Raw genomic sequence first — 22,309 nt, 5'->3', positions numbered from 1 at the left:
ACACACGCCATGCGACAAGGGCTGGCGGGCAGTGGCTGGAAGTGACACGGGGAGAGGCCAGCATCCCGGGTGGCGGAGTGAGCAGGCCGAGAAAGAGAAGGTGCCAGAGGACAAGAGGGGCTCGTCTAGAAAAAGCGGAGTTCCCATCCACCTCCCCCCCACTCCCTGTCAGTGCCTCCTGTCAGCGTGCTGCAGGTGTCACAAATCACAAACTACTATGGGCTCGCTGCTGTCAACCAAAGTCCACACTGTTCAGGTGCCCTCGGTTTTCCTGTCATCCTGTCTGCCCCTTCCTCACGTCTCCTCAGGCATCTCTGGACTCAGCCATCTCTCATGTCGTCCCTGGTTTCCGGTGGCCCGGCAGTTCTGGGGGTGCTGGGGCCGCCCCTCTGTTGGGATGTGTCTGATGTTGCATGATGGGCTTGGGGGGAAGACCGCAGAGGCAGAGTGCCCTTCTCTTCATGTCAGGGGTCCGTGCTGTCAAGGTGACGCCATCACTGTGGACACGACCTTGACCGCTTAGCTGAGGTGCGCTCATTCTCCCTTCCCAGTTCTGTTCTCTTTGGGAGGCCATCACTATGTATGGCCCACACTTCGGATGTTGGGGGGTCATGCTCCACATTCTTCGGGGTGGGTGGGGGGAGTATCCACACACATTACTCAGGTTCTTCTACACAGGTTTGTCTCTTCTCCCCCAGTTTACTTATTCAATCATTTTTTGGGAACATTACGGGCCTACAGGTACCTATGTCACACTCTGGTCTACACTGCAGCCCCCCCACCCCCCGCCCCCCGGTCACTCACTTGGCTGTCCGTGGTGCTCTACCCAGGGCCTCCAGAGGCGCCTTAGTCAGTCCTGAGACCATCTACCAAACCCATCGATCGAGGCTTTTGTGCCTCTGTGTTTTGAGCACTGCCTCACTTTCTGACACTAAATTTTCCATGTTTCACGAGAACAAATCCAATACATTGTCTTTTTAAAGCATCACGAAGCAAATGTCTGTAGCACAGATCACCTACCCAGACCAAGAGCATTCTTGAGAACCTGACGTGCTGCACATCACACACTCCCGTGCACTTCTCACTCCCGTGCTCCCCGAAAATGGCCATCCAGAGCTCTGTCATTCCCTTGCTTTTAATAAAGTAAGGGTGCATGATTACTCAGCCATAAAAAAAGAAGATCTTGCCGTTTGCGACAACATGGATGGACCTAGAGTGTTAGGCTAAGTGAATTAAGACAGAGAAAGACAAATGCCATATGATTTCACTCATATGCATCACCTAAAAACCAAAACAGACAAGCAAATAAAAAACAAAAACAAACTCATAAAGAGAATAAAGTGGTGGTTGCCAGAGGGGGTGGAACAAACAGGTTAAGGGAATCAAGAGGTACAATCTCCCAGTTATAAAATAAGTAAGTAAAAAAAAAAAAGAAAAAGTCACAGCAATGAAAAGTACAGCACACGGAATAGTCAGTAATGTTGGAGGAACACGGTATGGTGACAAATGTGACCACACCTGTCGTGAGCACTGTGTGGCCACAGAACTGTCGAGTCACTATGGTGTACACCAAAAACTAATATAAATGAATCACAGTTCTATGAAATAGGTTTGTAAAAAAGGACGCATGTTGTACAGTATTCCCTTTGGAGAACAGATCACAGTTCACCACTTGGACTGTTTGGGTCTGCTTCCATTATAAACAGTGCTACTCAGTATACCCGTATTTATGTCCACAAGTGCAAATTCTTTTTTTTTTTTTTTTTTTTAATGTTTATTTATTTTTGAGACAGAGAGAGACAGAGCATGAACGGGGGAGGGTCAGAGAGAGGGAGACACAGAATCCGAAACAGGCTCCAGGCTCTGAGCTGTCAGCACAGAGCCTGATGCGGGGCTCGAACCCACAGACCGCGAGATCGTGACCTGAGCCGAAGTTGGCCGCTCAACCGACTGAGCCACCCAGGGGCCCCCACAAGTGCAAATTCTTAACACACGAAGTTCTCGTTCACATCTAGTTTATCCCCCGGGCGCGTACCTACGAACACAGAGCACAAGTTACCTGACCGTACGAGATAACGTCAAATTGTTTCCAGAGACGGAGAGCCCACCCCACACACCCACCAGCAGTGGGCGAGTCCCTGCTGTGGAAGAGGACCGTCAGATCGCTCGATTTTTATTAACCGAGTGGGTATACAGACAGTGTCACGCTAAATTCTCAATCTGGATCTTTCTTCCATGTGGTTACCGGCCACACGTTTCCTCTTTGAAATGTCGACAAGTGTCTTTTGCCAACTTTTCTATCAGGGAATCTTCTGCCTATTTTATAGCAGTTCTTTAAAGATTCTGGATACTAAACCATTGCCGGTTTTATGTGAGGCATATTTTTTTTTCTTTTGGAGTGTTTTGATGAGGAATTTTAACAAAGATGAATATATCAATCTTTTTCTTAACGAGTAATGTTTCTGGTATAAGAAACCCTGAGTCAGAAACAGATACTATTATTTTCTTTTAAAAACTTAAAAGTTTCCCTACATCCAGCCAAGATGGGAGTAATAGGGGCCCAATTTACCCTCATATCTGCAAAAACAGAAGAGTTAACAAAACACAGAACACATGGAAAAACGGTTTCTAAGACACTGAACGGGAGACAACGAACGAACAACGCCCAGGCCTGACAGACAGGGCACAGGCCGCCCCCTCCCAGCCTGAGTGTCAGCAGAGACGCAAAGACTGAGCAGGCAAAAGGAACCTGACTTCATCCCATTTATGACCAAGTGGAGGAAGGATCTGAGCAGCAGAGTTAATACCGAGCGTGCAAGCCAGCGGAAGTCACAGCGTCTGGCACCCAAAGATGACCAGGTATGCAAAGAGGCAGAAAACACCCGCGCTGAGAACAGTCCGCTGAAACTGGCTCAGGTGTTAGAATCAGCAGAGATGGACAACACGTTATCAACTCTTAACTAGACTCCATGTCGAAAAGTTACACGAAGGCATGGCGTGGGGGATTTACGAGACTCAACTCTAACTTTTAGAAAGGACAACGACAGGGTCTGAGATCAGACAGCGTAGAAGAAAAGATGTGTGACTCGAGGCACAAAACTGCTGGAAAAGCAGCAAGAGTTTCAGCGAGCTCTGGGACAGCTTCGAGCCACCAGACACCTGTATCACGCAGCCCCCAGGAAAGAGGGAGGAGGGGACAGAGATGATGCTGGAAGTAGCAGCTGGATAAAGACAACAGACCCACCAACCTAAGCTCGGCAAGCCCCACGCACCGGGGCCACAGCGAACATTGCACGAACGTCCAGACCTGTGAATCAAATCGCTCACGACTAGATAAAGAGAGCATCTCGAAAACAGCCAGGGAAACGCCACGTTACATAAACCAGACAAAGACCAAGATCACTGCACACTCCTCGGAAAAGCACAGTGGGAAGCCTCTTTCAAGTATGGAGGAAAAAAGCCTCAGAAAGCTGAGTAACGGGAAGATCTCCAGGTCTATCAAAAAGGCGTAGACTCCATCAGCAGCAGACCTGCACTGCTACGCATCGGAAAGGCCGCCCTGCAGGCAGAAGGCAGACGGAAGTGTGGGCCCGCACAAAGGCTTGAGAAGCACTGGAAGTAACAACGTAAGTTCACACGTAAGGTTTTAAAATTACTTAAATCCCTTGAAAAGATAGGACTGTTCAAACGAAAATAACAACGCAGCGTAGGGTTTATCACATGCAAATGTAAGCGCAGGAGGACCGGACCACACAGGCTGGCAGTGAGGGAAAGGAAGCACACCATCACAGGCAGACGCCCTTTACACACACACACACACACACACACACACACACACACACACACACACACACACACACACGGGTTGTAGAAAGGCCAGCGCACGACATCAACTTCAGACCAAAGGGCGCACAAGAGCCGGGTCCGCATGGGACACAGCAGGCTGCCGTGCAGAGCGTTCCCAGGGATACGCCCGTCATTTCGTAAGGATAAAGGTGTCAGCTCATCAGGGGAGCGTTAACAACTCCACTCGTTCATGCAGCTAACAGCACAGCTTCAAAACACACAAAGCAAAGCCGCAAGGAGATTGGCAAACCCACAAATTGACGGCGTCCTCGGCAGCCCCTCGGGCAGCAGAGCACAGTGTCCTCAAGTGCACATGGGACGGTCACCAAGACAGACCCAATGCTGGACATAAAACAGGCCTAGCGTTAAAAGGATTCTAGTCGTACAAAGTGTGCTCTCAGAAGACCATGAAATCCAGTCAGAAATAACAAAGAGCTCTCTGGAAAACTCCCAATATTTGGAAGCTACATACTATGCTTCAAAATAACCCATGGATCAAGGGAGAGATCAGAAGAGGAATTAGAAAGCATTCTGCACTAACTGAAAACCCAACACAGCAGGATTTACGACATGTGCTCTTGTAGTGCTTGGGGGAAATTTATAGCAACTAAACGCCTGTATTAAAAAAAGACATATCAATGACGTCAGAGAATTGGAGATTAAACCCACACTCAGCAGATGACGTAAAAAATGATCGAGTAGTAGTCAATGAAACAACACAGAGAGAGCGACGACTGGAACCAAAAGCTGTTTCTTTGAAAATATTTTTGATAAACTTCTACTCAGACTGCTCAGGGAAAAACAGAAAAGGCACAAATTACCAATATCAGCAAGAGGCCTCCGCACACACGAAAAGGCTAATAGAGAACTATCATAAACAGCTTTATGCCAGTAAATTCAGGAACTCAGATGACAGAGGAGCCAGGCAAACTGAAAGACACCAACCATAAAGGCCTAGTTACTGCTGGCGGGAGCGTAAGGGAACAGCCACTGGAAAGCAGCTGGAGGTTTATTCAAAAGGAAAAGCTCTCGCCTCCTTCTGATTCGGCCACTCCACTCCTAGACACTCACCCATGAGAAAAGGAAGTGACTGTCCACCTGAGCACCTACACAAATGTTTGCAGCATCTTTGGAATGCCCGATACCTGGAACCAGCCCGGACGCCATGAACAGGTGAAGGGATCGAGAACCGGGCGTACCCGCCCAGGGAACACCGCTCAGTGCACTGTGGGAAAGGAGGGGCAGAGGTGCGAGCTCACACACGCCACTGTCCGGGACGCACCGTGTCACTTCTCACGCTCCTAGAGAACTGTGCCCTGGGCCCCGTACACAAGACGGTCTTGTGCACTTTAACTTCGCTCTTAACGTAAACATTCCGGTCTTGTGTTTCCAGGTGACGCCCTCCTTCCTGCGCCGGGCTCTCAGGGCAAAGAGCAATGTCGGGCAGGAGCGGCCGCAGGATCGCGCAGCAGGAATGCACTCTGCCGTCCCACCAGGACGGACAACTGCTGGCAGAGCACGGGAGCCACCTTCCTTTTACCAGTTAGAGTGGGCTCCTCTGCCAGGGTCCTCTTGAAACCCCTCCACCTTCATGGGCGAACGAGTTTTTAACCGGGCTGCCCCATGACTTGATCTCTTCCTCCTAGAAGATCAGCAATCAGTCTGAACAGGAAAGGCGATGCAGAGGGGTCAGGAGAAGGCACTGAGAGGAAGCCAAGGCTAGGGGAGGCTGGTCTATACCCGTGACGAAGGGTTCCTACTCAGGACCTCCGATCATAGGACCTCGACTCCCTTCACCTACCAGATCCTTCACTGGCTCAGGCCAGGCCTACCAGCACAACAGTTCATGTGTGTTTGAAAAAATTCAAGTTGGTCATGACAGCTTGTAAGAGAGCCTGAGCTGCCCTGGGGTGCCAGATGAAGGCCCCAAGTCTTTATCCTTGAATAATGCTGGGCTTTCCTGCCTCGGCTTCCAGAGACTGTGGTGTCCAGGGCCGGCATCCTGTCCTGGTGCAGCAGTGGATAGGGCCACGGTGGTGCGTGCGATGGAGCGCGCTGGGGGAGCCACGTGTCATCCTGGTCCTGGCCACCCCCTTAAGATCGCTGTGTCTGCCAGGCCCATAGGACTCCCGAGCTGCCAGCTGAGTGATCGAGAGGCGGCCTGACTTGGGTAAACATAAGTTGCTCTTTCTCCATATTCTTCTGGGATTTTATGGTTTACAAACTTCTTTTTGTATTGAGAGAAAAACAGCCAGATGATCTGACAAAAGGCTCCGCACCAGGCAAATGATCTCAAACGCAGGCTTGAGGGACCCCTCCTTAGAGTATGTGTGCACGTGGTGGTGGTGGTGGGGGGTGCCTTGAGCCATCCATCCTTTCTTGGTGTCCCCTTCCCCTACTTCGTATTTTGGGCCAGATCTTGTGTCCTGAAAACTTGACTCCTATCCTATTCCTTCCTCTGTACCCCACTCCCACCAAAAAGCTTAAACACCCACACATTTAATTTCTGGGGTGATTCCATAACTCTTAAGTGATTTATGCAAAATTCTGAAGAAGCCAGAAGACGCTATTCCTTGTTCCCAATCCCGATTCAAGACTGATCTTTGACGTGATTCATGCCAAATACACTGCTGTATTCAGATGGATTGAACCTTCTTTCCTACTTTAGTCTCTAATCCTATGGAAGACACATGGCGGGGGGCGGGGGGGTGAGCTCCCATGCAGAAAGTGGGGCCGGGAAGGGCACCTGGGTGGCTCAGTTGGTTGGGGGTCGGGCTTCAGCTCAGGTCATGATCTGGCAGTTCATGGGTTTGAATCCGCCTGCTTCGGATTCTGTGTTTCCCTCTCTCTCTGCCCCTCCCTCACTCATGGTCTGTCTCTGTCTCTAAAACAAACATTAAAAAAAAGAAAAAGAAAGAAAGAAGAAAGTGGGGCTGGGAGACCAAGAAGGGAAGACGACTGGATTTCCAAGTCCCTCAGGAGTGACCCTGTCAGGACATGTATGTCAGAGGGGCCACAAGAGTGTTTAGGAGATGGGTGAATGTAACTCCGTGTTTAATGCAGGAAACCAAAGCTTTCTGTGGAATCTTGACTTTCTGGGGAAGGAGGGACATATGTGCCTACCTGTCCTCTCCCAGGCTCCCTCCTCTTGTTCCTGAATTGCAGGAGGCTGAGCCTCCAGGTTCAGTGACCCCATCCCTAGAGGGTAGGGATGTGATGGTTTTGCCACACCAGTACCTCCCCCTTTTCATAACACAGGCACTGACCCTCCCCTTCCCCTGGAAAAACACAACGAATAAAAAAAGACTTACTGGCATGTAGGGGAAAATGTTACATCTTGTAACTGCTGTTGGTGGAATGAACCAACTGGACTGTAAGTCCTACAGGGCAAGCGAGTTACCCAGCCTATCTCTAATGTGTCTTTTTGGGTTTCCTTTCCAAATAATAAGTTTTATTTCTTCCTTTCCCATTCTCGTTCTTTAACGTCCCCCTTGCCTTCTGTGCTAGTGAGGACACGCCATACCACATCAGAGAGAAATGGGGAAGGGGAGACCAAAGACGACATGGCTCCAACAGAAGCCCAGACGCCAGGCAGGCAGGAGGGGAGCCCTGAGCACCCGACCGTCCAGGAGCACATCCCCGTGGGCACACGCGGCACCTGGGGCCACCCTGCAGGCCTGCTCCACGACGCATGATGCCATTCCCAGGAAACAGGGACTGAATGTCCTCGAGGCACCGTCCCCAAGCGCAGGATGCCCAAAGCAGGAGAGGAGAAGCTTACGGAGACGTGACTTCACCGACCTGCGGCTGTGGCGGCTCGGGGGTGTCTGGGGAGCACGCGGGGTCAAGGGCAAGTTGTAGAGCCCATGACGACCGGACTGCGCACATTCAAAGACTGCGTGGGTTAGAAGACGGGTGTCAAGGACCCACGGCCCGTTCACGTCGACGGGGTGTCCCAATGGCGGCACTTTTCTTTACTAGCAGTTGCCACCAAAGCGTCAGGGAGCAGAAAAAATGTGGTAGAAAGCAGAGCACCCTTGCTCTCAAGAGTCCTCTGGTCCGAAAACGTAGCCTGCTATGTCCTGAGCAGACTGCAAACTGAGCGGTGAGGCCCCAGGAAGCAGTCAGCCACACAGCCATTCGCGTGGAAGTCCCCACCGCGTGTCCACAGGCTGTTCCTCTGTGACATGAGAAATCTGAAATCGCGTGCCGCTGTTGGGAGCCCACGCACAAGCAAGCAAGGCCGGTGGGGCTCGAACAGCAGGGCCAGAACACGCTGCCCCCACCCCTGTGCCATCTGGATGGGAAACGGGCCGCCTGGTGTAGCTATGTGTGGTCTTCAACACTCGATGGGGTCCAAAGCTACCAGAACATACGCTCGGGGGGAAAAGTAAGGGGACAGGGACAGGTAAATGCCTTCTGTTTCTACCTGCGAGAAGTTCCAGTATTCAACATTAATGCCAATACAAATTTTCACGAAGTTTTTTGCAACTCAAGCCCAACACAACCGTAAACAAAATTGCCACACGTTTCTAGACAAGGTTATTAGATTTTTAAAAACAAATTTCTCGTGGGGTGAAAGAAACACAGATTTAGAAACAAACTAGGCAGGGACGTCGGGGGAGAAGCTTGGGCCGCGGCCTCCCCTCCGAGTGCACCGGGGGTGGGCACATGTACGGTACCCAGGGAGGCCCTGCTGCCTCTCAAGCTGGTGGGAGTTACAGGCATTAACTTTAGTATCAATCCCCGCATGTTCCCTGTGCTCTCTGCGATTGTGAAACACTCGTTAATAGAAAGATGGCGACTGTCCAAAACGAAGCACAGGCACCGGCCCGGACGCGGACGGGCAGACAAGAGAAGTGAACTTGGGGAAGCCGCACGCCTGTCCTGCGCCGGGGTACTTGCTCACCCTCACCGCCGGCCCAGGCTTCGCACCCACGCGCCACACCCTCCCGAGCCTTCACCGGAAGCAGCTGGGGACTAAACGAACGTTCTCTGCTGAGGGGTTACCAAAGAAGGGAGCGGTCTGAAGCCACTTGGGGGCCATCGGGACGGGAAAGAGCAGTTAATGTCTAGGTTCTGCCAGGCAGTCGGTATGCTGCATTTTGAGAAGAACCTGGTGTCTACCCAAGTCATTTGCTAACACAACTAATCAAGATTTCTGCCACCGCAACTTTTTAGTCCATCACCGCGATCAGGTGTGGGGAAGGCGGAAGCCTCTGGGGCGCACTCGGACCGCTGACTGCCAGGGAGGACCGCGCACACCTCCCCAGAGGCAGAGCTGCTGTGCGGCAGTGGCCTGGGTGCGACAACGCTCAGGTTCAAATCTCTATCCTCTGGAAAGTTCTGCAGTGGTCGATGTTTCCTCATTCGTGACACGAGGCTGGTGACACCCACCATACAGGACTGTCGTGGTGGCAAACGCGCCAGCGTCTGAAGTGAGGCCGACTCCGCCCCCAGGCAGCCTGCCGGCCTGAAAGCAGCCATCCCTAAGCTCTCCCTAGCCAGGCACACCACCACCACCGTGGTCCGGGCAGGGTCCAGACGACCCTGTACAGCAAGCTGGAGAGTGCAAGACAGCCGCGTAGCTTCGAGCTTCCTCCTATGATGCCGTCAGTATTGACCACGTGCGAGTATGCCCAGAATGCAGTGTTCAAAGCAGGTAAGAAGAGCCATAATCAGAGACGCTTGCTGTCCCTCCACCACGACAAAGCGATGTGCGCTCACATGAGGGGTGACGCAGAAGGCTAACTGGCAGCAAAGCGGACTCCTGTATCTTCTCAATGCGGCCCTAGCTTCGTCCTGTTTAGGAGAGAGGCACAGAACACCACCGGCACCATGCACTCTGCCTTCCGGGACATCAGCTGTTTTCCAAAACTGACATTTTACACTTTGTTTTGTCTTTGAAACACCTTGATAAAATCTACCAAGTGCACATTTGAAAAAGGAGTAGGGGAGCCTGGTGGCTCAATCCATTAAGCATCCGACTTTCGATACCAGCTCAAGGTCATGATCTCTTGGTTGGTGAGACTGAGCCCGGCATCGGGCTCTGGCTGACATCGCGGAGCCTACTTGATTGTGTGCCTCTCTCTCTCTCTCTCTCTCTGCCTCTCCTCCATTCATGCTCTCACACACTCAAAATAAGTTAACAACAACAAAAAAAAGGAGTGAAACTCATCTACGTGTGGGGGATGGCCAGATGGCGGAAGGTCCCAGATTTCTAGGACCCGAGAGAAGGTGGACAGGGAGACCAAGAAAGCAAGTGGTCCTTTAAATCTTAAAGTCCAGGTTTCAAAATGAGCTGCAGCGCTGCAGCCTGGGCACCTAGTCCCACGACAGAGGCCACGGTGCGGGGATGGAGAAGGCCCGTGCTAAACAGAATGAGCTCTTCTCTGTTTACAGTCTCAGCCCCTTCACCGACTCCTGTCTGGGGCGTCAGCCAACTGATTTCTTCCCTGCTGCCCTCTGGCCCTCCAGCTCACAGAGATACTGCTCCTTAACATTCAACCAGGCTTTTAAGCTGGGAGGCGGCTTTACTCAACCTCCAGCACCAGACTCACCCCAGCCATGAAGGCCACGTCCCGAGTCACCTCATTCTCACCACCTTCGAAATGGTACAGACCATCCCTGATACCTGAGGAGCCTACCCTCTGCTGAGGACGGCCAGGGAGCAGCCATGCCATCTGGGTCCTCTGCTGACCACTCCCTGAGGCCAACAAGGGGTGATTTTCACCCCCGGGTGCCAGTCAAGGGCCCACAGCCTCCTCTGGTCCCAAGAAAGGACCCCGTCTGCGATGGGTCCTGCGGGTCCATGTGTGTTGCTGCTAAAGAGACACTTGCTCCTGCGTAAAGCAAGAAACGTCGGTTGCTCGTAGCAGCACAGATTTTGGGGGAGGGAGGGGACATGCCAGAGTGGAATCGCCAACCCCCACTGTTCCCCTGACAAAAAAGCGAATTCAGACTCTGAAGTTTTCACTTGGCAGAGCGCCAAGAACACCCAAACTATGAAAGTACCATAGAGGCATCCACGGTGAAGGATTTCCGAAGAGGATGCAGCACCTCCACTCTCTACACACAGAGCCCTGCTGCCGGGGATGGGGTCGGGGGGGCTCCTTGAGGTCGAGCGTGGTTATGTCCTTCCCGGTGCTGCAGTGTCTTCGGGACTGAGACCCCCAATAAAATCCCCTCTTGCTCCATCAGCCAAACTATTCTGAAGTCCAGAGAATTCCAAAAGACTCGGAAACCAGACATCGGGCACCCTTAGGCCCGAGAGGTTTCACAGGATTGGGACAATAATTGAGCTGGAGGGGATCACAGAGTTCACGGAGTTCAAACTCCACTTCACTCAGGAGCGTCTGAAGGGACTCCCCCAAAACTGGGGGCAAAGCACGGGACTGAGGCAGTACACGCAACAATCTGTGTCTGAAAAATCACAATTCGCATGAACCCGGAGTCCGAAGACACTATCAGCTGACGTGAAGCTAAGGAAAAGCGCAAAATCATGCTCTACGTTGAGTGAGGCCCCCTGCAGGCCTCAGGGTCTGAAGGAAGCCACGTGACCCTTCTCCTCCCTTCCCCGAATACACCAGAGGCTCTGGTTCACGACGCATTCTCCCTCATCAAATACAACCCTGGTTTTCTTTTGAACAGGTAAAGGGCATACCTCCTCCCTGCATCATTTTGTAGATTTTGCTCTCAATGTGGAGCTGAGGGTGTTTGGTTTTGACACATTCAAGCTTGATGGCAACTTCTTCTCCTGCAGCAATGTCCGTACCTTGGCAAAGAAAGAAAATCACAAACATTAATAATCTGGTGTCCACCACCCAGAGCAATGCTACAACACACTACAGACCCTCTGCTCTGCTTTCTACCATGAGACGGGGTCAGTGGTTAACAAACCCCTGTGGAAAATCATTACTTTCACTGTTTAAACAGAAGTTTTTGATGGGTATAGGAAAGTCTCCCTTAGCGTTTCATCGCTCATTTCCATGTCTCCACCTGACCGTGTCAATGGGAAAGCCAGGGACAGGGCAGTGCACTTCTGTCCACAGGGCTCCCATCTTTCCTGCCCCAAACCTTCCTGTCTATCTGTTGCTCGGCCCTCGCATTCCCAAGGCCAGGCAGTGGGGGAGTTCCAGGGTGACTGTGTGCTCCCCGTTTCTCCGTGCTGCCTGGACAAGTAGGTGGGTGTGAGCCTTCTTTTTACCAAACCCCCACCTAGCTAAGTCCACCCAGACCGGGCTTCGAACCGCACACACCTCCAAACACTCGGGCGCTTTTCCAGGGGGTTCGGTTCCCACAAGGAACCCAGCAACCTCTCCCTTCCTGGGGAACAGGATGTCCACTGAACATGGACACCATACCAGAGGGTAGACTCGTTCTCAGAGCCCAAACTACACCTATGCAACATGAACTTGTCACATACTTGTTGTTAGTTTTATGCTAAAACCGGCAAAACATTTGCAAATACCTCCTGATTACCAGCCCACGAGTTTAAAGGCAAATTCAGTTTTTCTCTAAAAACGTTCTCTATCTGGGGTGCCTGGCTGGCTCAGTAGGAGTAGCGTGTGACTCTTGGTGTCGCCGAGTTCCAGCGCCACATTGAGTGCAGAGATTACTTAAAAAAAGCTAAAAAAAAAAAAAAAAAAAAAAAAAGTTCTCTCTCTGCTCTACTTCGCTTAAGGGACTGTGAATATGACAGCATTCTGGCCCCAAGCTGCACCTGCAGAACTTTCCTCAAGGGGCTTCAGCTGGCAAGAAAGGGAGAGTCTCAAACAGAACACATCCGGTTCTCTCCTAGGTGCCTTCTAAGTATAGGTGTCCCCTTTCCCTGCAGGTCTGGAAACCCACGGTCCCCCTCCTGACCTACTGTCACACACCCACAGCGTCCACCTCCTCCGTCTCCTCACGCAGGCACTTCTCTATCTCACGGCATCACAGGAAAGGGGAGACAGCTCGGTAAGGCTGTGCTGAGACCACAGTCACAGGACTTTATTTACAATATATGGCTATAATTGCTCTATTTTCTTATTAGCTATCATCCTAGTCTCTTACCGCGCTTAACTTATAAACATTATCGTGGGCGCGTGCGTCTAGGAAAAAACGTGGAATGCGTAGTGTTCGGTACTGTCTGCCGTTTCGGGCATCCCCTGGGGGTCCTGGAATGTGTCCCCTGCGGATAAGGGGGTCCATAGTATAAATCCTTCCCAGTAGTACATTTATCTGCACTGGTTCCAACAGCTCAACAGACCCGGGACATTTTCCTCCCACGGAGATCGTGGTGGTGGACAAAGGAATCTGGCCAGTCCTCAAGTGACCCTGTTTCTCTCTCCATCTGAGTTTAGTGGGAAGATGTGCAGTCTGTCTCACGAGAAAGTTGCACAGAGGAATGGACTACTGGTTACAAAGCACCTTGAGATCCCTAAACAAAGGCAGAATAAGATCGCCAAGCACTAAAGCCATGACTGGCCTGTAGGAATGCTGCCTGCTGCTGTTCATGTGTCCAGTAAACGCCCAAGAGTCCCCAAAGTCCCCCTGCGTCTGCTTAGACGGCCGCAAGAAGTGCAGTGCTCCTGATGGGCCTGGATTCCAAACCGGGGAAATAACCACCATCTGATCACTGCAAGTGACCCTTGTAGATTTAAGAACTTCGTTTACTGTTCCACAGACGCTCTTTTGGGCACTCAGAAGGAAGACAGGTAATACACTTCGTTCTTCCACATTTGTGACATCTGTCCAATTACAAGAGAAATGACTTCATTGTAAATGTACCGTGCAAATGGGAGATGCGCTGGGAGTTCCTGCGAGGACCTGGACTCAGAGCTGAACCCGCCAGCCCAGGAGACACAGAGAAGATGACTCAGCGTGCTGGTTACATCAGCAACGCTGTTCCCCAAAGCACAAGCAGTGGGGCCTTTAGCGAGAGCACTCTTGTATCTCCAACCATCAGCACTGTCACCCTTGCCACACGGCAGGCATTCAATGACGAGACAGCCTGGACCCACACGGGCTATCTACCAGACTAGCACCTTCAAGAAGGCAGAGAACATTCTAGCTCCGCTCTACTGTGGCTCATAATGCAAACGTCTGGCCATCAACGCAGCAATACTGACAGTCTCAGAGACAAATGGCCGTAGGCAACTCTGGAATACGGTATGAATTCCATCCTCCTAACATGGTGCCAGCCTTCCTGCAGGATCACACCAGTAATAGAGCCAGCCTCCTCCAGGATCACAGCAGCAAACAACCAGACTCCCCCAGGATCACAGTGAACAGACACAGTCCTCCCCCAGGATCACAGCAGCAACAGAACCAGCCTCCCCCAGGATCACAACTGTGAAAGTCGCCCTGAGTCTGATGGCCCAAAGAAAGGCTTGGCTTGGGTTCTGCAATTAATGTGAGAGCAGCATACACTCGGCTGCCTCCCTGTGAGGTCTCTGCCCATTGAGGGGGAAGTACTGAGCAGTCCGGCTTCAAGTTCTGTGCCTTCCAAGGGAAACAAACATCACAGGCGAAACCAACGTCCACCAGTCCACAGCCCCAAAGCCCTGCAGTCCTGTCCCACCTCCTACAGCTGATGGCACATTTCCTGCTTCAACTGGCAGTGTTGCTCCAGGTCTAGTCCTCAAACTACCACCAGTCCGTGAGGGACCAACACAAGGCAGTGAGCGAACCCTGAGGAGCTCTCACGGCAAAGTGACATTCCTGCAACATTTTAATCTTACTTCACAAAAGTACTGGTCTACGAAGGACTGGAAATTACAAAACCTGGTCCTTTAGCACAACTAACTTTTAGAAGTACTTCTAGAAAGGGGACAAGAATTTAAGAGACGTCACTGAGCACTGTGTTTCATATTCACAAGGCAATCCGCGGTGTCTGTTTACACTAAGCAGTCTCCTCTCCCAAACAACCTCAACTCCTGCAGCTAAACAGCCCCACCCAGTGGGACAAGACTTCCCCTCTCCAGGCTTAGACTTGGCTTAACGGTGGTCATAAAGAAACAAAATCACGTCTCTCAAGTTGAGCAGTCAGATGATGAATTAAGCGAACCTAACCCCAAGCCTGACCCTGTCCTGATACAGCTGTCCTTATGCCCAACTCCCACTGAGGACGGTCTTATCAAAGAAGAAATAGGGAGAGGCCTCTGGGCAGCCAGGCAAAGGTCACTCTCACAGGGCAAATGTTGACAAGGCAGCCAATGCAGCACCGCAGCTTCTCATCAGAGACACCCAAGTTCAAGCCACCACCCTAAAGAACGCAGGCCGGTGACCAGGAAAGCTTCAGCCAGTGCAGACAACTGGTCTTCTCTCCTGGCCAGCTAGCCACCACTCTGGAACCCCTACTGCGTGCCAGACATCCTTGCACGGTGCTCCTGAAGAGAAAGGAGAGTGAGAGGGAACACATGAAAATCACGTATGCAAAGACTGCCTATTAAGCTTTAGCTCTCGAAAGGTGCTTCTGTACACAAAGATTCTGACCGCACAGCCCATCTGGGTAACATAGGTAACACAGGCAGGAAGACAACTTCCATTCCACCAATCGTGAATGGCAGGGGGAGGAGGTGGGAGGGGTCCGAGGACCCTTCCGCCAGCCTCCCGAAGACAAACACGGTCCAGAACAGGGGGCTCGCAGACACTGTGGAACACTGGCCAAACAGAACGCAGCCTGGCTTTAGCACGTCCCTGCACGCACGCCCTTCGTCCCCGAGCTCTGCCGGTCACCCCGAGAACAGGTGGTCCACGTTAAGAACATGGTTCCCCTCTGTTCGCAGATGCTAACAGAGGTAGAAGGGCGCACTGCCAGCAAGTGAAAGGGCTTCTGGTGTCCAGTGCCTCAGAAACATCACCTCCATCAGCGAGGGGCCAAAGCGTGTGGAGGCTAAAGCTGAGGGAAGTGCGGTGCTGGGGAGGCTTCGCCTCACGCCCGGCGGCCACACCAGGCTCCGAGGCCTTCCCGGCCCGCCCTTCCCAAGAGCCTCTGGGATGTGGCAAGCCCGGAGAGGTCGACTGAGGATCCGGCTGCACATTTGGAGGTCCACGGCGGCTCAAGTACATACAGTTTCTGAAGGCCGGGCGTCAGAGAAACAGCCCCGAGATACTGCCTCTCTTTAAAGGGGCAACCGTGGGAAGGACCCGAAGAACTGGCAGGGCGCAGTGCTGCGTAAGCACGTCACCTCAGTAGGCGCAGAGATGGCCGGCCTCCCCTCCTCACGGTTTCAAACATCTGAAAGCACAGAAAGTCCCAGGCGGAAATCCAAGACCCCACACGCCAGGCTAACAACAAGAGGAACCTACAGGGAGGAGTCAAGAGTGTTCTGATCAATAGCAAAATGACAGGAGAAATGATTTAAATTATAATCACACCAGAATCCGTGGGCCATGATGGTTTTTGAGACGTGAAGACCCGATTCCTTAAGTCATGCCTAATCAGTTACCTCAACAGGAAGAAACCACGTATGGATGGCGCAACCCACCCCGTGGTCCTTGGAGCAGCCATCTCTGACCCCCAACTCCGGCAGAGGGCGGGCTTCCTCAGACCCGCCTTTCCAGCCACGAATCACTCACTCACATACGAGATCACCTCGCTTTTCCATGGTGGAGGAGCGCTTAGCCTCAATGGACCCGTGTGGGCCGAAGGCCGAGGCTGGTGGCAACGATCAGTCGTGTCCAACCCCACGCACACAACTCCTAAGCGTACCTCACGGATGGGCCATTTGGGCGCTGGGAGCAAGGGTGTGAGAGGCGCAGTCCATCGGTCTCAGAAGGCACACGGAGGAGACCAAGGACAGACCCCTCTGGGACGGGTCAGCCTCACCCGTGCATCAAGGGCTACTGGTGTGGCCCACACACGGTGAGGCCCAGAGGGACGCCACGGACAATAAGCAGCGGGGCTCCCCACTGAGCTCTGACGGTCTGAACCCAGCTGCACAAAGCACAGAGCTGCCTAGCAAGGTCTCAACCAGAGGACACACGGTTTCCAAATACCTACTTCTCGATGCTGGGTACGGGCCGCTAATGGACGACTTCAGTACAGCTCCTAGGTCCTAGGTGAAAACTTTGGCCAAAGTTCACTGAGCTATAAATGATGCAAACGGCTCACGTTCACCCAGCAATTCTCGCTAAATGAACACTGCCGAGAAGGCGGCCGGCTGACTGCTGGAGAGAAATGTCCCCAAAGGGTCTTTTCTCCAGTAGGGCAGACGGGAAGGCATCCGTACCGCGTGGGGCAGGGAGGCACCCCAAGCAGTCATGAAGCGCACAAACGCGTGGCCTCCTGACACTTGACAACCGAGGGGTCCACCCTCTCCAGGTGACAAGAGGGAGGGATGGGACCAGCTGCTGAAGAGCAGAACCAGAAGCGTGACTGACAGAAGCTACGCCTGACCCCTCTGACAGGTACACGGGCAGGGGCTGCACAACAGGACGTGTTTACCCCAAACTTGCGCAACACCAACACCCCTCTGCACGCGCTCCTCTGCCATGTCCAGGGGGCATGGGTTCACTCACCCGCTTCCTCTGAGAGATGCAGGAGAGTCGTGTTTAAATTCCCGACTTTCGGACTGAAGCCAACCTTCGATTCTACACGTGTATGTGTGTACTCCCCCACTGTAAATCTGAAGCGATCCAGAACTTTCTAATCCCATACATGTTCTTCAAATCTATCTTGAGATTTTTAACAGCCCAGAGGACGACCTCACGAGTACAGAGAGCTCTGCTACTTTATTTGCCTCGAATTCTGCCAGCATCTTAACACCGACTTCGTCTACACTCACCTGAATCCCACTCTGGTTTATGTCCAGGTACCCTGGGCGGAACTCGGATGCGCAACATGTACTCCACTACCACTGGACCAGGCAGAGGACCCGACCCACCGGGGCGACCCCGCGCTCGGTGCTGCGGCCGAGTAGCCCAAGGTCCAGACCCAGAGGAGCCGGTTGGCTAGGGCTGCGTCGTCGCAAAGGGCACCGAGGGACGCGGAAGCCTCGGACCGGCGCCCTGGACTTTCGCCGTGCCCACCCCCACGTGTACACGACACGGGGGGCCGCGCACCCGCCCGGCGGCCTTTGTCTGCCTGCGGGGGACACCCAGGCGCGACACCGGGCGGGCGGGCCGCAGCGAGCGGCCACGGTCTCGGGCCGAGGCCCAGGGCCACTCCCCGGCGGCCCCGGGCGCACGTTTGGGCAGGTGCCCCCGGGGGCACGGGCCGGACCCCACCGGAAGGCCGAGAGTTCCAGCCGCTCCACACCCGCCTGGGGAGCTGTGGGGGGCACGAACCGGACGGGTGGGAGGGGACAGGGGTCCCGGTCACAGCCGCAGGCCGGAGAGGGGAGTCCCCGGGGCGGGGTCTGGGGTGGGGTCCCCGGGGCGGGAGCTGGACGAGGGCCGGAGGGGGGCCGGTCCTGGGCCCTGGGGTCCTCGGGGCGAGCTCCGGGATCCGGAGGTGTCCGGGATCCCGGGCCGGGGGCCGGGGACCGGGGTGGGGGTGGGGGTGGGCCGGGCGGACGCTGGTCGAGGGGCGGCCCGAGCTCGGGGGGGGGGGGAGGGGCGCCTCACCGAGATAGATGTCTCCGAAGGAGCCGCTACCGATCTTCCGGCCCAGCCGGTACCTGTTCCCGACTCTGAGCTCCATGGTGGCGACGGCGGCGGATCCGGCTCGCTCTTGCCCTCCCGGCCGCTTCCTGGGTCTGAGCTCGGGGAGGCGGCGCCGCTGCTGCCGCTACGGCGGGTCGGGCTGCCGGCTCCGCCCCCCTCACGGCCCCGCTTTCACCATCGCTTTCCGGCCGCCCGGCTGCTCCCAGCGCCTCAATACGGGGCGGATGGGACAGTCCGAGCGCCGCCGCCCCTGCTCCGGCCCCCGCCGGCCCCGCTCGCCCTCTCCCCGCCGCGGATGGACTCGGATCTTCCGGGCCTAAATCCCCCTTCAGCTGCCTGAAGGAGCCGCCGCCATCGCGCTGTGACGTCACTTCCCCTAGCAACCCGGAGGGGCGGGACCGCGCTGCCCGAGGGGCGGGGCCGGGGCTACCGGCGACGAGGAGGGGGCGGAGCCGGCCGGGGCCGGGCAAGGGCCGCGGCCTGCGCTCGCCGGAGACCTGAAGACCCCGGGACGCCCGGCTGGTCCCCTCCACACTCTTTGCTTCGCCGCTGCAGCAAGGGGGACCCCTCTCGGCCTGTTCCCACATGCAGGCTTCACGTGCTGGCGCAGGGGACTTCGTTTGTCCTCGCAGGTGTCTCGGAAGCCAGCGGCTCCCCGCAATAGACCTGGGACAGGCCCCAGGCAGTGCTTTTTACGAGAGGGAAAGAAGGGGCCGAGCCCGTCCCTCTAGGCGCTGGGACGCACAGGACACAGGCTGGGACACGGGCTGGGATACGGGCTGGGACACAGGTGTGCAGGGCCTCTCGGACTGTCTGGTAGTCTGCTCAGGATGCCCCTGTCCCCCCCCAACCCCCAACCCCCCCCCCCCCCCCCACGTCCCGGTCCTACCGTGCACCTCCACGTGGCACTGCCCGCTGCTGCCTGCTCATGCTCGCACCCAAGCCTGGCGCCTGCTGCCGGGGTTTCAATGGGCGAGGCCCACCGGCCTGCCTCTGAGTCCCATCTTCCTGAAGACTGAATCAACTTTTCTCTCTAATTTGTGTTGGGTCTGAATGTTCTTCCTTTCAGAAGAATGGTAAACTTCAAAATGATGGCGGGCTTCAAGAGCTGGAGCCTTGATTGGGATCAGTGGGAAGGCAATCCTCCAGAGAGGCACCCAAACCAATAAAGAATGACTTTCAGGTCGTTGCCTCTAGAGGCCCATGCCCTGCCCCAGCTCATAAGGAAGAACCATAGTACATAATGTTAATACATACTTTTGAACATTTAGCAAGTATCTACTACTCTGAGTGAGATGGCAGGACAAGTTGAGGGGCAGGGACCGCCTCTGCAGGAGGCAGAGGAAGAAAGCGGTGCTGAGCGAGCGCGCTTGCTCCAGAGGCTCCCGGGTCTCAGGAGTGCAGCCCCTGCCACAAAACAGTTGGGGGGCAGGTTGGGAGACTGCTGTCAATTCCTGAGTATTGCGAAACAGTGCCTGGAGACAGGAGAGGTCACCAGGTAAATCATGATCTGTCTGCCGCTAGTGAATGGTGGGCAATTGGAAATGCCCCATGGCTATGTGTCAGCCTGGTTCCTCAGTCTTATGGGATGGGGGGAGGGAAGGGGCATTGCCAAACTAGTACAAATAGCCTTGTTGGCAGAATTCCCTGATGAACGGTGTGCCCTGTTTCCCCTCCTGAGAAAGCCATGAGTACAAACTGGGAACACAAAGGGACCTAGAAGGACAGACCGCCACTCCCTTAGCTGCCCTGGGCTGATCACTGGCCAGCAGTCTCATCCTGGGGACTAAGTGTCTTCCCTCAAAAAGAAGTTGCAATTCTTTGGGCCTCCCCCAGGCTCCAGGGTTCTGCCCACTACACCCATTTATGCTTGGAATTGGTCAGGATAATCAGCCAACAGCAGGGCCAAAGGCCTTGCTTGTGTTTTAATCCATGGCCGTAGTGAGGGCGTGCCCGCAAGAAGCATACGCAGGAGCAGAGGCAGCTTCTTTGAGGAGCCACTTACCAGGGGCCTGTGCCAAGGTCCGAGGCCCGGTTACCCCAGCACCACGTTGCAGGTGCCCTGTGTAGTCCTCACTTTCCCGTTTGTTGTGGTTTTGGTTTTGGTTTTGGTTTTTGAGAGCGACAAAGACAGTGTGAGCTGGGGAGGGGCAGAGAGAGAGAGAGAGTGAGAGAATCCCAAGCAGGCTCTGCCCTGTCAGCACAGAGCCTGATGCAGGGCTCAAACACAAGAACCATGAGATCATGACCTAAGCCCAAAACAAAAGTCAGACGCTCAACTGACTGAGTCCCCCAGGTGCCCCCTCACTTTCCCATTTGTGAAGCACCTTGCAGGGTGGAGGCTTGCTGAAGCTGTGCTATGATGGCTGCTTCCCCACCTGCAGCCTCCAGAGTCCGGAACGGCTCAGAGTGGGCCGGCATGGATTCTCCAGAACCCTCTCTCCGCTCGCATGCTGCTGTCTAATCCTGCTCTGCCATTGACTTGTTGTGCGGCCTTGAGAAGGGCCAAGGTCAATGCCCCCAGACCCTCCCTCAGAGTGTCAGCAAGAGGACCGGGAATAATACAGTGAGTGAGAAGGCTGCCACAGGTGGATTCTTGTTGCTGGAAACAGTCTTCTCAGTGTCCCCCTCACACTAACCTCAGCAGCCCCTGGCACATCATAGGCACTCAGTAAACACCGGTTTTACGAATGACACGTGGATGAATGCCCAGCTCCCAGGCCAGGCCTTTGCAGCTGGGGCGACCTCCCTGGGCCTCACCTCCAGCTGGGTTTCACTGCACCCTTCCCAGCTCTGGCCTGTGCGGTCTCCTCCCTCAAAAACTCACTTATGCCCGGATCTCCCAGGGTGCGTTCCCCCTCCACCTGGGGCCTTTATTGGTTTGTTTGTGTATCTATAGTTTATTTATTTTGAGACAGAAAGAGAACGAGAGAGAATGGGGAAGGGGCAGAGAGAGAGAATCCCAAACAGGCTTGGCACTGTCGGTGAGCCTGCCAGCGAGGAGCCCCACGCGGGGGCTCCAACCAGGAACCGTGAGATCGTGACCAGAGGCGAAGTCGGGAGTCAGGCTCCTAACCGACGGAGCCCCCCCCCCCCCCCCCCCCCCCCCCCCGGGCGTCCCATTGGTCCAGAGCTGCGGTAGAAGCGGCTCACCCAAAAGGCGGGGGGGCGGGGCGCCTCTCCGGCCAGACACCGCCCCCTACAGGCCCCGCCCCACGGCCCGCTCTCCGGGAGCAGCCACGCTCCGCCCCCATCCGTCCGCGGCGCGGCTGTGAGGGTCGCGTGTGTCCCCGCACCATTCCCACTGCACCTGGCGCTGCGGTTTCGACGCCCTGCCAAAGTCGCTGTCCCCTTCCCCTTAGCCCAAACTCCCTCTGACCTCTTGGGCCGGCCAGGAATCCTGGAAGGAGAGCAGGGCCAGCCTGTCCGCCGTCCTCCAGTGGAAGCAAACTCAGAACGTGTCCGTCCGGGGCGGTGGGGGATTTCCCAGACTCGCCGTCCCGCGTGGGTGCGTGTGTGTGTGAGCAGCTCTGTTGACAGTTCACATACCGCTCAATTCACGCATTTAGAGGCTACGATTCAGTAGGTTTTAGTGCGCAACCATTACCGCCAGCAAGTTTACATTTTCAATACCCCGAAAGGAAGCAGGGACCTTGAGCTCTGCCACCCATACCCCACGAAGAAAGGAAGCTGTGTGCTCTCACTGGTGAGGCCAGGCTGCAAAGCTTTGTGTTTTCCTGTCCTCTGTGGGGGCACAGCTCCCTTCTCCCATCCTGGCCTCGCACCATGGGCTCTTGTCCGACTCTGTGGGGTCTCAGCAAACAGGTGGGCTGGTGTGTGCATGCGCCTGTGTCCTTGGAGGGGTACCTGA

At 54.6% G+C, this 22,309-nt stretch overlaps 1 protein-coding gene across 6 annotated transcripts in view; it reads right to left on the bottom strand.

The window, feature by feature from the left end:
• CSNK1D (casein kinase 1 delta) overlaps window positions 1-18,696 on the bottom strand; it is a 32,934-nt gene extending 14,238 nt beyond the window's left edge. Inside the window, exons 1-2 of one of the 6 annotated variants that reach the window (XM_058704807.1) lie at window positions 18,400-18,692; window positions 11,510-11,620 (exon numbers count right to left, since the gene is read on the bottom strand). In XM_058704807.1, the coding sequence (XP_058560790.1) occupies window positions 11,510-11,620; window positions 18,400-18,475 (187 nt within the window). In that variant the 5' untranslated portion in view covers window positions 18,476-18,692. Of the gene's footprint in view, window positions 1-11,509; window positions 11,621-17,618; window positions 17,736-18,399 lie in introns of those variants that run through there. The other 5 variants (XM_058704811.1, XM_058704812.1, XM_058704813.1 and 2 more) reach the window with 5 other exon arrangements.
• Between the last annotated feature and the right edge of the window lie 3,613 nt (window positions 18,697-22,309).

Source organism: Neofelis nebulosa, chromosome 16 (genome assembly GCF_028018385.1).
Source record: "Neofelis nebulosa isolate mNeoNeb1 chromosome 16, mNeoNeb1.pri, whole genome shotgun sequence".
Taxonomy (NCBI): domain Eukaryota; kingdom Metazoa; phylum Chordata; class Mammalia; order Carnivora; family Felidae; genus Neofelis; species Neofelis nebulosa.
This window is presented reverse-complemented; position numbering and strand designations above follow the sequence as displayed.